This window comes from Thunnus thynnus, chromosome 9, assembly GCF_963924715.1.
Source record: "Thunnus thynnus chromosome 9, fThuThy2.1, whole genome shotgun sequence".
Taxonomy (NCBI): Eukaryota; Metazoa; Chordata; class Actinopteri; order Scombriformes; family Scombridae; genus Thunnus; species Thunnus thynnus.
In genome coordinates this window covers 8,518,661-8,536,357 of record NC_089525.1, presented here as the reverse complement: position 1 = coordinate 8,536,357, position 17,697 = coordinate 8,518,661, and the positions used below count along the sequence as shown (strand labels likewise).

The following is a 17,697-nucleotide window of genomic DNA, read 5'->3' as shown; positions in this document are numbered from 1 at the left end:
AATTTGAGATTTCAGACACTAATGAATAACAACTATTTTGGATCATCACTAACAGGTGTAATGATGCACGTGCAAGTGTAATTTCTGCATCTATAAAATGTAACTTGTTACACTGTGGGATTATTAGCAGAGAGTATTGTTCATGCCGTAGACACAGACTTGTATTTCTGTGCACTAGTCACGATTTAGTGGGGTTGTTGCTTATATTGCCAGTCTACTGTCAGTCAAATCCAATCAAACCAAGGAGAGTTTTTGAATCTTTAAATCTTTATAAATACTACCTCAGGATGTTTTATCAAAACCTTTAACTTACATTGCTGCTTCTTTATTCATGAATATTTATTGTTATTGAGAAAAACTAAGTTAGAAACTAAGTTTTCAGGGACTTTAACGCCGTGAGGAATCCTCCACATTCCTCGGTGAGGACACTCAACCTGTCGAATCAATCTGATCTTATTTTCTGCATTTTGTAATGTTAATATTAGTAACAGTGGATAGAAAATAGTAGCCTGTCAAGCTGTGGAGCAGAAGAGCTGCCTGGATTTCATGTTACCTTGGAAACAAGCACTGGTGTTCCAGCAAGCGAGAAAGAAAGGTAAGACGGTGCCCAATCCCCTCAACATGTTTGGTATATCCCCTTCATCAATCACCTGCATCAAGCTAACACTTTCAGTAAATCAGCCAAAACAAGTGATTCACTGCCAGAGGAGAGCTTTAAAGCAGACGCCGGAGAATGAGGAGGGCCTGCCCACTTTGTCTGAGCCCTGGTCTTTCTGTGGGATAAAGCTGAACACGTTGAAGTCGCAACTATTGAAATGCCACCGGGACTAAGTGGCAGACTTTAAAACAGACAAAACATCTAATTATACAACAAACCACTAGATCAATAGCTGCTTTGCTGGCAGCGTGTATTGATGTTTTTCCCCTCAGCTTTATGTTAAAAAAAAAATCTTTTTCCTGAAATAGTAGCATCATTTTGAAAGATGAAGTACAGACAAAAGCACTTTTATGAACAATGCTTTGAAGTCAGTGGAGGATAATAATTTTTAAAATGTTACCACTGATGTATTGTACCGATACAGAATTGCCTTTGAAACAGGGTTATAAAATGGTTTACCTCTTGGGTAATAAAATTGAAAACCGAATTCTGTGTGTGTGTGAGCCTGTCTGTGTGTGTGAGTGTGTGTGTGGCAGGGGTTCACAGGTGTTTTGAGACGAGTTTGAATACATTTCCATTTTTAAGCGGGATCGGTATGCATGAATATTTTTAAATTGGGAACCAGCACAACAGCCCTGTCTAGATAAAGCAGTACATGATAAAATGGGTCACATTTTGTGCAGGTGTGAAGTGCGCACATACACACACAAACACACACACACACACACACACACACAGACAGATGAAGACATAAACATTGTAAATGCTTCTTATAGTTCTGTGTTTGGTAGGAAATGTGCCATTCCATGGTAATTTCTGAGAAGGAAGACGGAGAATGCAACAAACTTTGGCTATGATCTATACAGGCTTAGACAGGTTTGGCCCTGAGCCGGCTGCTTTGATGTTGAGCTACTTCCTATTGGAACATTTTTAATTTGCTTCATCTTTTATGTCTCCATGATAGTATACATTTCTTTATGTTGTTAATGCTCTGGCAATACTTAGTGATCTCTCAATATCCAGTTAAACAAAAATAAAAAAAATGCACAATCTTTCAAAGTAGTCTGGTTCAAAAGTAGACTGGTTGTCTATTTTTAGGTTCATTTGTGATGATGCCATAAGGAAGGGTGTGTGCCGGGGAGAGGAAAAGAAAAAGAGAGAGACAAACTGTATCCACAGTGACATCAATCCAAGTAATTCTTTGAACCGTTTAAAGTGAGCTGCGTTGGCTGTTCTCAACCCCATTAGACATTTTGAAAGATGCAACAGTGCAATTAGGCAGTTGGCACAAAGGGAAGGCGAGGAGGGAACCGGGGAGTTGTCAGGGGGCTTTACTTTGATAAAACATACAGAAAATGTAACCCAGGAAGAGCAGACTTAAAAAAGGGTCATTATACGAAGTCATTCCTTTTTACAGTCACATTATGGCGTGGAGGCAAAAACACAGAGGAAAAAAATGTATTTTGTGTTGTTTTTTTCATTCAAGATAAACAGAAACTCTTTTATTTTATCTACAATGATCATAAACTGGACTACATGGTTGTTCAAAAAAAACAAACCAAAAAAATCAGACCCGTGGGAAACTTTTCACACTATTGGATTCCAACAACTCAGCAGTTGGAAGCTGCACGATACTAAAATAGAAGCACTATTCTAGTTTATTTGTACTAATATGGCTTATTCTTGGCATTCAGATAAAATACCTGAAATGGACTGCATGTTATTGTCAAAAACCCCCAAAACAAAGTTTGCCTTAGCTATAAAGAGCTTTGGAACCACAGTCTTGACTAAATCTAAAACCAATCCTTGGGGCGGAGCACCATAATGATCATCTTGTCAAGGTCTGATGAAAAAGCTGGAGGACTGGGTCGACCGTCAACCTTGTCAGTCATACAGTTCGTCAAAAGGAGCTGGGGTCCCTGCATGACTTTAGTCAGGTGTCTGTACAGGTAAGGGTGAAAGGTTGAGTTTTTAATTAGGTGAGCAAGTAGGAGAGACTGCCAAGGAGAACAGGAAAGGTTAGGGAAGGCCAGGTACTGGTGGTAGATGAAGGCAGGTCAGGAAAACTAGACAGGGGAACTGTGTGCAGCCCTGCACACTCATTATTTTCTGACAGGGGTTAGTAGATGATAACTCTGTGTCAGGCTACAGTCTGCAGAATGAAAAATTACCACACTTAGGAGCTGCAAGATTGTCGATATTCTCTCTTTTTGGACAATGCTAACAACAGCTATTACATATAAATTGTGCTAAAGGATTATATGTATACAGCATAAAGTGGCATCAATCCATCAATCCTCTTGAATACCAATGTGTCTTTTTCATTGTTCAGTTTGAGTTAGAGGAAGCACAGGTGGTCCAAACACTGTTGACACTGAAATGTTGAAATGCATCAGATGAACTGTTTTCATGTATATATACACACGAAGTAACATGAAGATAAATATAAACCTCTTGAGGTTTTAAGGTCAAGTAGAAGAGACCTACCTTCAGGAATAATACAGTACCACAAAGGTTTCAATGTATCTGCAGGTTTAAGAAATCCAAGCTCTTTTCATGATTTATCTTAAAACGATAGCAGGAGGGACTCAAGTGCAATTTAAGAATAGAGATAAGAAAACCAACAAGCTGAAAAAGCTGCCTCCTTATCATTAAGGAGTACAATATCTGGTCAATTTTCTTAATGTTGAAGCTTTAAATCTTGTATTATTCCTATTGGGCTCTGCAGCCACTTACCTTTCAGTACATATCTCCAAAAACACATCTAATCTCTCCAAGACCTCCAATACCAATATACAAAAGGTGCAAAAATGGCTGCTGTTAAGTCTAACAGGTGCTGAGATTTTCTGTCCTGTACTGCATTTTGCACATGTTGAGAGTTTCTACATCTACTCCCCCGACCTACTTGCAATTTTAACTGCACAACAATAGAGAACAATGCATGCTGTTGCATTCAAGTCATGAAAGCTAAAAACACCTCATTTTCAAGCCAAATGAAAAGCAAATTTACAAAACAGCATTATTATTCCAGTAGTCGGCACGGTGATATATTACCTCTTCACTCTCTGTTCAATCTCTGCTCTAATTAGCAAGCTTACTGCTCTCTGTTGTGAAAATGTGACTTTACTTTCATCAGTTACAGAGGATAAGAGGGGTGGGAGGGGTTGTGGCTGTGCCAGAGAATTGTGTTGGAGGAGAAAAGACCTGTCAAAGCTACTGCAACTCTTACTGGATGTCAGTTTAAGCCAACAGTTTGTTTGATGCAGCTTTGATGCAGTCAGGCTTTTTTAAGACTTAAAGGTGCACTGGGCTGGGGAGATTTACTGTAGGTTGATGTAAAGCTAAATAAATAAATAAATAAATAAAAATAAAAAAATTGCACAGCAGTTCATCATCACAGTTAAAGTGATGTGGGTCTGAATCTTTGTCCCATACGACACATGCAGTACCGCAGACTGCACGCTCAGCTGCATCACAGCACAACTTGGCACTCCTGCACTTTAAATCAACTCACTAACAGGGGACAGCAATTTGTCAACCATTATGGTCAATGAAGACATGGTCACAAGGGGATCGCAAAAACTTACTTGGACATATTTCGACCGGAGTGATGCCAGGGAAACGAGACGTTGCCGACAGCTGCCCGGTAGTTGTAGACGCCCAAAAGTCCAAGGGCGAGGGCCACCTTGGACACCCATGAGCATCGTCTTTGAACCAGGAAGTAGATAAGAACCAAACAGAAAGCAGCCAGCAAGGAGAGTACTGTCTTGTGTTCGGAGCTGGACAGAGACAACAGACAGACCAACAGTCATGGGGTGAAGAAAACAATGCACTCTTAACATGAACGGGTTCTTTTGACTTTTCAGATTGAAATTCATCCATATTTAAAATGTTTGTGTGAACAATTTTCAATATATTTCCTTATTTTAGCCTAAAATATAGGATGAGTAAAAATGCATTCAGTAACTTCAATTTAATTAATCAAAAAAAAAGAAAGTTGTAACTTTGAAGTAGACTATTTACTGAGCAACACAGAACATTTTGATGAGATCAAACACTGTCAGTCATATCCTCCAGCACAGATTTAAACTTTAAAAAGGCACGGATCTTCAATTGTTCACTGGATTTAAGGCTATACAGTTTGAAATTACAACGCCTGAGCACAGACAGGAAATAAGACCTCAAAGGACATATCAAAGTTGAGGAGAAGCCTTGTATTTAGCCGTTAGCTGGATCAGACAGCAGAGGAGTTGGGTACTTTGAGACAAGATGAGGCGGAACACTACCTAGATCTCATTATCCAAGCAACAGGCAGTGCAGGTAGGAGGAAAGGGCAACGTTGGACAGGGAAAAGGTCAGAATCCACATCTCTATTCCACAATGTGATGCATGTTAAAGAACGAACCATAATCCCCTGCCCTGTGCTGTTGACAGAATATTAATGGCTCTGAAACAGTCACAGCTTCACTGAGAAATCACCATTTTTCTACAGTCTGAGCAGAAGGCTATTTTCCTTTTTTGAATCTTTTTAAAAAATGCTAAGTGGAGGGTCCAGACAATTTCTCAGCCAGAAAAACACACTTAAAAATGTGTCAGGAAAGGAACCTTGTATACCTTCCCTTCAGTGTCTGTTATCACCCAGTAGGTAATTTCCTACATTTCCCATAATGGTTTTCAATAATTCCCAGAGAGCAGGAATGAACTTGTTACATTGATCGGTTACACTTATGTGTAGGTGGAGAGACAAATGGAGGTCGAACATCTTGTCACTGCATTGTAGTCCACCGAGGCTACCGTCTTAGCTATCTCTGCCTTTTTATAATGAATTTATTCCTGTGTGACTGCTGAGCATCAGTATCAAACAGTGAGAGTCGCCTATTCATTTTAATTCTGTCAAACTCACACTGAAACCTCAAGATGTTTAGGATAACTGAGATTTTTCCCCTCTCAGCCTCGACTGTAGCTGTGCTGTAAATGACTTGATGTAATGTCCTGTCACCCACATGTTCCCGCATAAAAAAGAAAAATATCCAATACACTATAACACAAGACTAATAGCCCTCAGCTCTGCTAGCAGTCCCAGTGTTCATTACAGCCCACAATACAATACTGTTTGTCAGAACAAACAACATCCTGAAGAGTTTACAGTTATATTCAGTCTATGGGGGAGCCTTACCACTAGTGGAGTTAAAGTCAAAAAAAGTTTGTCTTGAGTAACAACAGAAAAAGGCATGCAGACACTCCCCTAAAACTGATTTATGCATGCATTTAACAGATTTCCTATCAAATTCTACTTCAGATTAACTTCTGAACTTCAATATAATCACTTCATATGTCCAACTCTCATGTGTACTATAGGGAACGCCAAAATATTTAGAGAAATTTCCTTTTGCTTTTCAGAGTGGTCTGTCTCTTCCCTGGGTAACATCTTAGGAAATGTATGTCTATTTGACCAAATGATGATGTGTAATGTGAAAGGCATCACTTGTAGTGACAAACACAGATAAATATCACCCGATCATACAGTTCCTCTCAGCTCTACAGAGCATATTTGTATCTTTAAGCTTATTTTTTTGCTTTTATGGCTGCACTCTTACCACTCTTATCCATCCCATTTCTAAGCAGGCAGGTTGTTTTCAGTGAAAAAGCAGTGATAAACACCTTCCCAGCACCTAGACAAAGTTAGCAACTAGCTGATGAACATACTAGAGTCTGGTATTCCTGGACTTGGTGGAATCAAAATAAAAAAGCTAAACAAGAGTAGTTATTGGACTTAAATTCCTCAGGTGGCAAGAAACAATATATTATAAAACGTGAAATATGTCAATTTAACATTCACATAGTTATTTATCTAATGTTGGCTGTCTCAGAGTTCCATAGTTTAAGAACTTTTTATGTTTGTTGGATTTAGCTCTGTTTACCACTTTATATAATATTTAAATTTAGAATATTGGTCAACCCAACCTGTTAAGCCAATGTCCCACATCAGGAAGATGAGCCCACTGGACGCCAGTCTGGTTGAGGGAGCGTAGCAGCCGGCAGCAGACCAGAGTGAAGGGCGGCGTGGCTAAAGCTAGCCACTTCTCTGAGCAAATCTCTGCCTTGGGGTAGGCAGGGGGATGGCAGTCTTTGGAAAGGAGGATATGCTCTTCTTCATCTCCAGACCCACTCTGCTCTCTGAAGTATTTGCGACAGACATCTTGGAAGACGGCGAGGCAGAGGGTACTGAGCAGAAAGTACCAGGTTTGATGCTCTTCCTCTACAAAGCTGCTGGCCGCCAAGCTGAGAGTGTGTCCAACTGTGCCAGCCAACAGCAAAACATCCAGCTCTGACAGCGACCACTCACTGCCACTGCTCCTCAATGGAGACTATGAAAGAGAACAGGAGTGCATTAAAACAGGAACATTTACAGCAATGAGTATAATACACCCCAATAAGAGCTGCTTTAGCAACAGTCAATGGAGATCTAAATATATTTTTTATGGCCCACATAGTTTTATTTAAATCATTATTTATTATCATTATATTTTATTTTAGCACAACTCTGTTTTTTTGTATCTTTACTTTTGGTTCCAAATTCTTGGCCAGCTTAATAATGACCAACCACACACTAGACACTAAACATACTTTCACTTTGCTCAACACTGTGTGAATCCATCAACAGTTATTATTTCATTGTTCATCTCTGTAGGATAATTAGTTGGATCAGACTACAATTTTAGTGATTCATATCAGTCTACTTAAATATTGAAACCCTATTAGGGATGGGTATCAAGAACCGGTACTAAATTGGTTCCTAACTGGTAAGTACCGAATTATTGATAAGCTCCTGGACAAATGGTGCTGCTATCGGTATTTATGCAACATTAATTCATTCTAACATAGGTGGCATTTTCAAATTCCTAACCATCCCCTAATGATGACGAAGCTGCCGGTGTCAGGCAATTATGTTTGACATTGCGTAACTTCATGTTTACATTCTGTGCTCTCCAATAATGGCTGACAGGACAAAACGTTCAAAACTGTGGGCTCACTTTGCCCACAGTCTCTCATCTACTATCAGTAAGTTTTACACAACCACAGCATGCTGGTTACGCGAGTAGTGAAGGGTTATGAACAAGCTAAAGCGAAAGTTTAGCTTAGTTTGTAACGTATATTACAACTAGTCAAATTCTCGTAAACTTAGCTGCTGGCTGAGACGGTAGCCCCCCTTCCACTCTCTGACAGCTGTACCTTTTATTTTATTTATTTTTTTATTTAACCTTCATCTAAACAGGCAAGTCATTTAGAACAAATTCTTATTCACAATGGCAGCCTGGCAAAAGGCAATGCCTCTTAAGGGGTAGGGGCTGAAAGGAAATGTCAAAAGTTAAAAGGACAGAAGCACACATCCAAACATTTCCAACACATCCGCTACTTACACTTACATACAATCACAACAAGCATTACATAAATGACATGCAGTCTAGCACACAAGCATTGGGCAGGTAGCTAGAAGACAAAAGCATCAGGCAATACAACAACAGAACAAAAGTAGCACACACAAGCAATAAGACAAACAGGCAAAGCACAACAGGAGTAGCAAGAGAGAAAGAATATGCATGGGACAACAGTAGGCACTAGACAGATAAGGGTTAGGGAATATTAGTGGGTTGGTAAACAGCTGCATGTATTAGTGAGGATGTCCATAGTAGAGTCCTTGAAAGGTGACTTGGGGATCAAATTTTCCAGTTTTAGTGTTTTTTGCAGATTGTTCTAGTCTTTGGCTGCTGAAATTACAACAGACCTAATACGGTGTTTGTTTTGGAAACTTTCGACAGAATATGGTGAGCAGAATGGGTGTTGTAGGCAGCAGTTGTAGTTTGCAACAAGTGACACAGGTAGGGGGGGACAGATCAAGGAGGGTTTTTAGATAAGCATGAACCAATGAATATTACAACAGGTGTGTAAGGATGCCAGATGACAGAGGAATAAAGAGTGCAGAGGTGTGTTTTGAAAGGAGCATTTGTAGCAAACTGGATAGCAGAATGATAGAGAACATCAAGCTTCTGGAGTGCGCCCTTGCATGCCAACCCACATATAATGTCACCATAGTCTAACATGGGAAGGATGTTCATTTGAACAAGAGTTAGTTTAGCAGAGAGAGTGAAGGTTGAGCGCATTCTGTACAAGAGCTCAATGTTAGACTTGATCTTAGACTGTAACCTGCTGATATGGTGTGAGAAGGACAGAGTGCTGTCTAACCAGATACCAAAGTATTTGTATTCAGTGACCTGGTCTTAGATAGCCCCGTCGAGGGTGGAAGGGGCACAGAACCCTTCCTACCCTTTTGGTGGTGTTTAGCAGGAGGTTTAGGGTGGAGAAGGCCTGTTGGACCCTAAGGAAGCTATCCTGAAGTGATCTAAGTACATCATCTGAGAAAAAAAAGAAAAACACAAAGAAAAAAAGCAGTTTGGGGGTAGCCATGGTTAGTCCTAAAAAAAGAGATGGACCTACACAGTCATTGCTAGCTAGCAAGCTAGCAGGTAGAAGTGAGTGGGGGGGGGTGGGGGTATGTCAGACAAGACACCTTGCGTGGCAGAAAGAAAATGCCCCACCAGTCAGGGTTTAGATAGATAGCCAAAACATCCACAGAAGGCCGCTGTATGTGGAGGAGAACGCGGTCCAGACTGGGAGCACCAACATAACTGGAACAGCAGGAGCAGCGGGAGAAATCACTGGGAGCAGACACGGGACAGCCGTGTTCATTGTATTCACCTGCTCGTTATTTCAGCGGCTTATTCTTATAATATTTTTATTACTGAAAGGGAGGGCAAAAAATCTTTGGATAGACATCAGAGATGCTCCAATGGCCTTCAAGCCTCTCAGTGCTGTCTGTCTGTTATTCAGAGCCTACCTGCAGGCAGTGAATCACATCAGCAGCAGAGGGAGGAGGACAGAGGACAGGATGAATGACTGAGACTGACTGATGTCTGTGTTCTTCATTCTTTCTAAACTTCACTCAGTATTTTGATGTCAGAAATATAATTTATTTTATTGACGTTAGACTTGTTTCCAGTGAGATATTATTGAGTTTATATAGTGACTTTATGAGGTAAACATTACTGTTCCTGCTCTAAAAACAATATTTAATTATAAGTAAAATATAAATATTTTCTAACCATGTACTGAAGTTATTCTTCTTTAAAATAATATATTTTTTAAAAAGCAATTCTTGAGTAATGAAGGAGAACTGATAAAGAATTAGACTGATAAGGAATATCAATAAAAGTTGTAGTATTGATAAAAAACGATACCCATCCCTAAACCCTATCCACTCATTAAATGACCCATGTGCAGTAGCTCACAATGAAAAAATTCAATTTACAACCACTTGTACCTACTCTATTATCTCACACAGATCATTTCAAACTCAGAAATGTTTCAAAGAGAGAAAATATGCCTTTTACACTAAAATCTACTCAATGAAACAATATCCAGACTGTTGTTTACAGTATGAGGTATAGAACCATTTTTTGTTAATATGAGATTCAGTCATTATGTTATACTACTTTATGTATTGAGGCCATTGTTTGCCATGGCGCAGCAGATAGTGGCCATTGTAGTCAGTCACTGATGAATGCTTGACTTCTGTGCTTTAGTTTGGCGTTTGTCCAATCAAATACGTTTGTGCAAATTATTTTGTTAAGTGGTGACAGCATGTTGTCAACTTACACTATAATGCAAAGCAAGTTTAAATGAGGTTCAGCCAACCTCTTTGTTGAGAAGCAATATTTTAGTCAGACGAATAACCACCAAATACAGTCATGCATCTTAGCCTGTGTTCACCTTGATGACAAAGGGAAGCTAAGCTTGCACATAAAGTACCTGCAGGCTACAGTATCAGTACACTGTGAGACTGTGGGACTGGGATGTTTCATACTTGTTTTCTCTCACAAAAGTACAGTCTATTACTGTGGCCAGCTTTTTACGCATATACTTTATAAAACATGCCGTTACATTAAATATTCTATTCTGTTGGTTCTGTTCCAAGAAAGAAGAAAGAGAAAAAATATCACTCAAGTGTGGCAAATTTAGGATAGACAGCTTCTAGGTTGCATATATTTTCATACATTATCAGTGTCTGGGTTGTTTTTATGAAACTCTCCTACAATCATAATTTTTTTCCTCAAGCTTTTATGAATGTCTCTCAGATAAAATATGCCGTGAATGGCTAAATATAGTTGTCTATTCTAAACACATTTCAGAGCTGAATCTGGTATTTGGTTGAGGAGGGACTCCTCGTTCATTCTATGCACAAAAATCAGAGTCACTCGTGCATTACTAAGAAGATGAATGTTGTCCTTTATGACCTAAACTTCTTTGTTATCGAGATAAAATGTCATGGCCCAAAGTGTGATTCTTCCAGCTCCATTGATTCCCACTTGAGTCTCTCCTACAGTGGACAGTGGTTGGCCATTTGTGAAATCTCAAAAGCAACAATTCCTCATGTTTTCATTCACTGAATAAATTTTCTGCATCCTCAAATATGTTTGTTATCTTGTTTTAAAGCAGATGGAGCTGTATTACTGAAATAATTTAGGAAGCATTTGCATTTATACAGACTTAATGTCACTCATCTATTTTCAAACTTAGAATTTGCACGTCTTATAAATATACCACAGATATCTAATTTAAGTTGGCATTTATTGAATTAAAGAGAATAACCACAGCAAAAGACCTGAGAGCAACTTAAATTATATTTTATGAACAAGAAGTAACAAAGAAAAGTATCATCACGTAAACATTGACTCCCTCCCTCACTCACCTCTCATGGAGGTCCTAAATGACATTGGAATAAACGCTGACTCAGGCAAAATTTCTGGGATTATTAGATGTCACTGCTTGTGGCGTAGTTGATCACACCCTTCTATTGGACAGGTTTGAAAACTTGGATGGGCCCCCTGGTACTGTTCTGAACTGGTTCAGGTCTTACGTTCAAGATAGGAATGATTTTCTTCACTGACAATCTTACTTCCAAGCATGACAGCATGACCTATGGAGTACCACAAGGATCAATACTCGGTCCCCTTTTTATTCCATCCATACATGATATTCAAATATTAATTTCTCTTTTGCCTGATGACTATGGCAACTAACCGGCTTCTCACCTGTAAAAACTATGAGTCATGGCACAAATCTTGGGGATGTCTTGGACTCAGATCTAAATATTAGCAGTAAGTTAAATCATTAAAGTTGTCACAACTCTACACATACTGGAACAACCTCCCCGATTATCTAAGGTAATGTCCAAATCTGACCCATGTTCAAATCTGAACTTAAAACCTACCTTCATTGCTGCCCATGATTGAACTTTTGTCCCCATTTTGGTTTTATCATTTGCTATTTATTGATCAACTCATTTTAATGATTTAATTGTTTTTCCCTGTCTCATTTTTTTTATTATCCAATTTGTAAAGCACATTGAGCTGCCACTGTATATGAAATGGCCTATGTAATAAATAGCCTTGCCTTCTCTGTACTCAAATTCCAATTCTGATGATCAGAAATTCATTTTACCACTGAGACAGGATGCACTCTTCTGTCTGATTTGAAGAGCAAAAAAAGGGAGGAATATTCTCTAAGCTGCCCCAGGGCCATCATATACAGTAGATCATCAATCAATCAAAACCTGAAGCCTAATATGCTGAAAATTGTTTAAGTATGTTGCTCTTCTGTCCTGTCAAAGGCTTTCTCTACATCATGACAAAACACAGTGAAATGACAAGATGATGACCTCTCAATCTGAAATGCAATATTTTGCTTAAAATTATTGATGGCACTGTGTCTTTGCATCTATGCCAACTTCAATTATTTTAGGCAAAAGTACCATGAAACTGGCAAATCTGTTGCAATACCTCTGGAAATACTTCAGCCATTCTTGGGTCTAGTGCATGATTTATCTTATTCTACTGGCAGGCCACCGAACCTGACTTTCCATCATTGTAGTTCACCCCTCTGTAATGGGACTCTCCAGCTTTTGCTTTTGAAATATAGATATTTTCACTCAGGAAAAAAAAGAAAGCTTATTAAACTCTCGTGCTGTTCTCAGGCTTAAGTAGACTCCTTACAAGAGTCATGAGAGACATCTGTTAAGGGGGTCTTATTCTGCTTTTAATATTAGTGGTATTTTACATTTGGCATTTCTGTTTTCTTCAATTACTCTTTTTTAATATTTCCCTACTTGTCAACTTCTCCGTAGAAGCTACTTCAAATAAAGTATACTCACCTTTAGGTTATTAAAATTCATTCAACTGGAATTCTAATCACACTTTCATTCGAGTGGCAAGTTAGTAAGTGTGCTTAATCTTCCAGTTTTTTAACCTCAATCTAACACACTCGAAACTAATCAGGATACCTCTAATAAAAGTTTTGGATGCCTCCTATAATGCAGTAATTTGTCAAGGTAAACCAGGCGCAGTTTTGCACTCGGATCCAAACTGATTCAAGTGATTATATGATATAACAACACTGAACCTCTGACTCGAGATTTCCTTCTTCCATTTCAAAACCTTGTTGTGCAATATTTTCCAAATTCCCCTTAACAGTAATTCAAATTATATATTTTGAAGCTTTTTAGTAGATTGAAATGTATCTAAAAATGTCCAGTAACATGCCAAATTGGCAAAAGCAGATTTGTTTTTTTTATCAAAAAAAAATTCAAAAATGTCATGGGCAAATTCATTGGCAATACTAATATAGCATAACAACATCACAGGTTCATTATCTAATCTTGAGATCAAAATGAGTTTGTCAGTCATGACTTAGAGGATGCAGAGTCGACTAATTGTATTTCCTCTCACAGGTTATTACAGAGATAAAGATTTTGGCCATGATTGTAAATGCTTTATCACAATTTCTGGAAGTCATAAGATATAAATAAAACATGACATGCTATAACAGAGCAAGGAGTTATGAGTCTAATAATGGCACAGGGGAAAAATCAATGTATTGCTTTTAAAGTAATCAATATGATTTTAATAAAATTGATTTAAACTAGTAAGTAAGGAAGTAGAAAAGCCAGTTTTATATATGGTGCCTTCAAGTCTAGTTAAAAGTTTTAGTTAAAAATATATCTGCTGCTGCATTCTGAACTAAATGAACACAAGTTACAGCTTTTATAGGACAGACTACAGCAACAGAGTTTATTATCCATAAATATATACTGTTATGGGTTTTTATGGCATCTTTGTAAAAATCTAGCCTGTTCATGGCATTGTACAGAAAGAAACAGCATTTAATTCAAGCACTTTCTGCAAGTAAATGCTGAAAATTTCTGTGATTACTTGAATTTTTGGGGGGCTGGAGCTGTCTGCCAATCATTATCGTTATTATTGTTATTATTATTATAATTATTGTTGTTGTTGTTGTTGTTGTTGTTATTTACCTGCACTTAATCAATCAGGGGCCTGTACTATGAAGCTAGTTCAACATACCCAGGATATCTTTTCATTAGCTGGCTTCACTGAACCTAACACTGGCCGTCCAGATAACCAGTACTATGAAGCTGATTATCAACTAGCTCAGTCAACTCTTAAGTTTTCCAGCTACGAGTGCGTTCATGTGAAAGAGGCTGGGTTGTTAATTATGAGCGACATCATCAGAACCATGAATTAAGTATTTCATATGATATAAGATGAAACGTTTTAGGGACACCAAAAAGTCATATTCAACGACATGAAATGTAAACAAGCCTGTAATCATACAACAGAATAAGATGCAGAAACACTACAAATAATTTCCAAATATTAAAAGTAGACTAAGGCTTAAAATATATGTAGGTATTATTATATATGACTTAAGTATAGAGTGAGTATTTTTTGCTATTTAGTTGGATGATGAAGAAACTATTCTGAATATGTCACATAAAAAACTTAGAAGTAATGCCAGACTGTTTCTGCTACCAAGGCAAAGAGTGTAAAAGTAGTTAATAGTTAAGTTGATGAGGTCTATCTGACAGAAATGTTGCATTTATAATCAAGGAAGCTAATTAACAGTGTGTGGATTATTTTTATAACAAAAGACAATCTTTCATTTTTATTTCCAGTTATCATCACACAGTTGTCTCACGTTATTCTGAGCAGCAGTGATGGAATCAAGAGTGTAAAATCATCCACACTGTCAGCTGTCACTCTGGAGATAAAATTAACTTTGCACCATTAAAGTGCAGCTAAAATAATCTGTTTAGTGCCATAAATGATCTCTCCGTTTGTTAGAAGCTCTGTTTTAAACTAGAGTGGAAATAGAAAGCCTGAATCAATAAAATGTTTCCACTGACTTATAAAATATATATATTGTTTTACTTGTCACTCTATTGTAAACTCAGGACTTTTGTCCATGTCGGGATCCTGTAGGAATGATGACTCCTTTTTACAGTGATTTGATTGGTCAGTGGTCGGAGTGTTAACAGGTTGTGATCCAATCATCTGAAGTTAACCTGCTCCGGAGCAGGTTAACTGTTCATCAAAAGTTACCATGGTGATGTATACCAGTAAGAAGTGAACCACTGCTGTAACCCTGAAAACTCAGAGTTGAACCTGAAGTTACCTCGTTAACCCCAAATCCTGCTTCATAGTACAGGCCTCTGGTTACTCAGAGAAACCAGGTTACACAGGTAATTAGACAACACGTTTGCATGCACTGTAACCTATTTATCATGAATCTTACTGTAAATGCAGCAGGTCACTAATCAGTTTCTCTCCATACCGCTGACTTTACTTTATACTGTGTTCGTCCTGAGGTCCTGACTTTGTTTTGTTGGTGTGTGTGTGTGTGTGTGTGTGTGTGTTCGAGCAGACAGCGCACTGAGTTGAGGACAGCATGAATGTGTCTGAATTTCACAAATAGTCACATGTTAAGCTGTGGACACAAACTTGGTTAGACCTCTAGAGGCTATTATGTGTTAGTTTCACTTTTTGTTTGGAATCATCTTAAGTACAAGTGCGCATCGCTTTGTGTAATTATGTCTTCTTTCATCCACCTGGTCCGCTGTTACTTTCCCTGTTTGTAGTCTTTTGTTATGCAAATGTGTACTTACCCCAATTACCTGTATACATGGTAGCCAAACCAGGTTTCTCTAATCCCCTACCCCAATTACAGAAACCAGGTTTCTCATTTATATGACATTCATGCAATCAGCTAAAGCTGAATGTAACCCGGTTACTTAAGTACATGAAACACTAATTGTGTCATTTTTGTCCAGAGAAAAAAGCCAAACACCAACTGGTGTAGGCTAATTCTCTCTAAAAACTTTGAGTTTATTGTACATAAGTGTTAAATGTATTTATTTGTTAATTTTGTTAGTTTGCCATCATGCATTGAGCCACAACTTTCTGGATGTTTTGGACTCTTTTGGTCAAAGTCTGGTTATGCTTCACAATGTACAACTGGATGAGGAGATACACTTTAGGTTACAACTCTGCCCATCACATGCAAAGTGAACTTTGTGCACATTTTTCTGACGCTTGTGTGACATTTAAACTCAATGAAAAAAATTCCAGGTTCTTTCAAGGAAGCCTGAGTCACAGAAACATCTACAGTATATTTCCTCCACCAACTCCAGTATGAAGATTTTAAAGTTTATTTCTTCACACAACCTTATGACCTAACTGGATTTTCTTCAGACTTTTTGCTATATCAGCACTTTCTCAAATTCCCAGAAGAGAAATGAGATGTAACCTTTACAGATAAATTATAATGAGCAAAGAGGTGAAGCAGTAAAGAGGAGTCATCTTTTAGACCAATTTAAACTAAAGACGGAAGGCTTGCACCTTCAGAATAACTAGTCAACTGGATTGACTGGTCACATTTAGAGGAGAAACCTATATACTGGTGGCAATTACTCTTATGTCTTTTATGTGTTTTATGTGTTCTGTTCAGGTTGGTTGTATTTCTAGAGGTCATTAAGTCCCACTTTTTTCAAATCTACAGCTGGCAGAGTCTTAATGCTGCACTTGCACATGTAAAACTTCATGTTTTACAACATATTTATTACATTTCTTATTTTTTTTCCTAATACCACTTTATATTGAGGGTGATAGTCAAATTTGGTCGGACTATTTTAACTTTTTCCTTCAAGCCACAAGGTTGTAAAGCAATAAAGAGGTAAAACAAAACTTTTTATATTGCAGAGTTGAAGGCATCATCCAGCTCAAGACACATAATGATCTCTACAGATTCAGTTCTGGTGAGATGGAAATGTTTTGGATATGAGTGCAATGATTGCAGGGTTATAAAGCCTAAAAAATAATTCAATACATATGCTATTTAAAATGATGAATCATATTCATCAATGTAGCATAGTGGTGCAGAAAAGTGAAAATCATGGCAGCCATTGACTTCTAGAGTAAACCTGCAGCAGAACAGACTGCAGTAGCTGCTGTGACAAAGTTTCCTTTGTTGTGCTGCTGGCATTAACAGTTCAGCTGTTTTAGATATATTGTCTGAGTTGCTTGACTATAACTCTCACTGTCATTGCACTGATTAACCAAAAACTCTATATCATATAAGCTACATAAACTATATCATTTTTAATGTTTTGATTTCTATAGTTTTATCACTGCATTAATAATGCAAAACTTTCCTGTGTGTTACTGTAATTAAGGGGTAATTAATGAGGCTTTTTGCAATCTTCTATTAAAAACAAATGACAAGGTGTGCATACAGCCAAGCACTGTTTGATTAATATAAATGATGCCCAAAGTCTCTTGCTGAAAAACTGACTTTCCAACTGTCACAGATCCAAGAAAATCTACTAAAACTTTTTCTCAGGCCTTTGTTCCACCGTACAGGAAGTGATTTAAAGCTGCATTGGTAAATATTTTGCTAACTTTGCTAAATCACAAAGTGGGTTTACAATAGAGAAGAGTGTGCCATCCCATCCTGAGCCTCAGTAGATTTAGTAGATGTTCTCTAAAATAAATTCTCATGTCTCATAGGTTCATTTCTCTACCTGCAGGAAGAGAACACTTAAAAAGTAAGAGCGAAAATCTATCTTCTAA

At 37.9% G+C, this 17,697-nt stretch overlaps 1 protein-coding gene across 1 annotated transcript in view; it reads right to left on the bottom strand.

Moving 5' to 3' along the window:
* Positions 1-17,697, bottom strand: part of pigg (phosphatidylinositol glycan anchor biosynthesis class G (EMM blood group)) — a 67,280-nt gene that overhangs the window by 22,330 nt on the left and 27,253 nt on the right. The window contains exons 9-10 of the mRNA XM_067598643.1: positions 6,623-7,026; positions 4,246-4,437 (exon numbers count right to left, since the gene is read on the bottom strand). Coding sequence (XP_067454744.1) covers positions 4,246-4,437; positions 6,623-7,026 — 596 coding nt within the window. The remainder of the gene's footprint in view (positions 1-4,245; positions 4,438-6,622; positions 7,027-17,697) is intronic.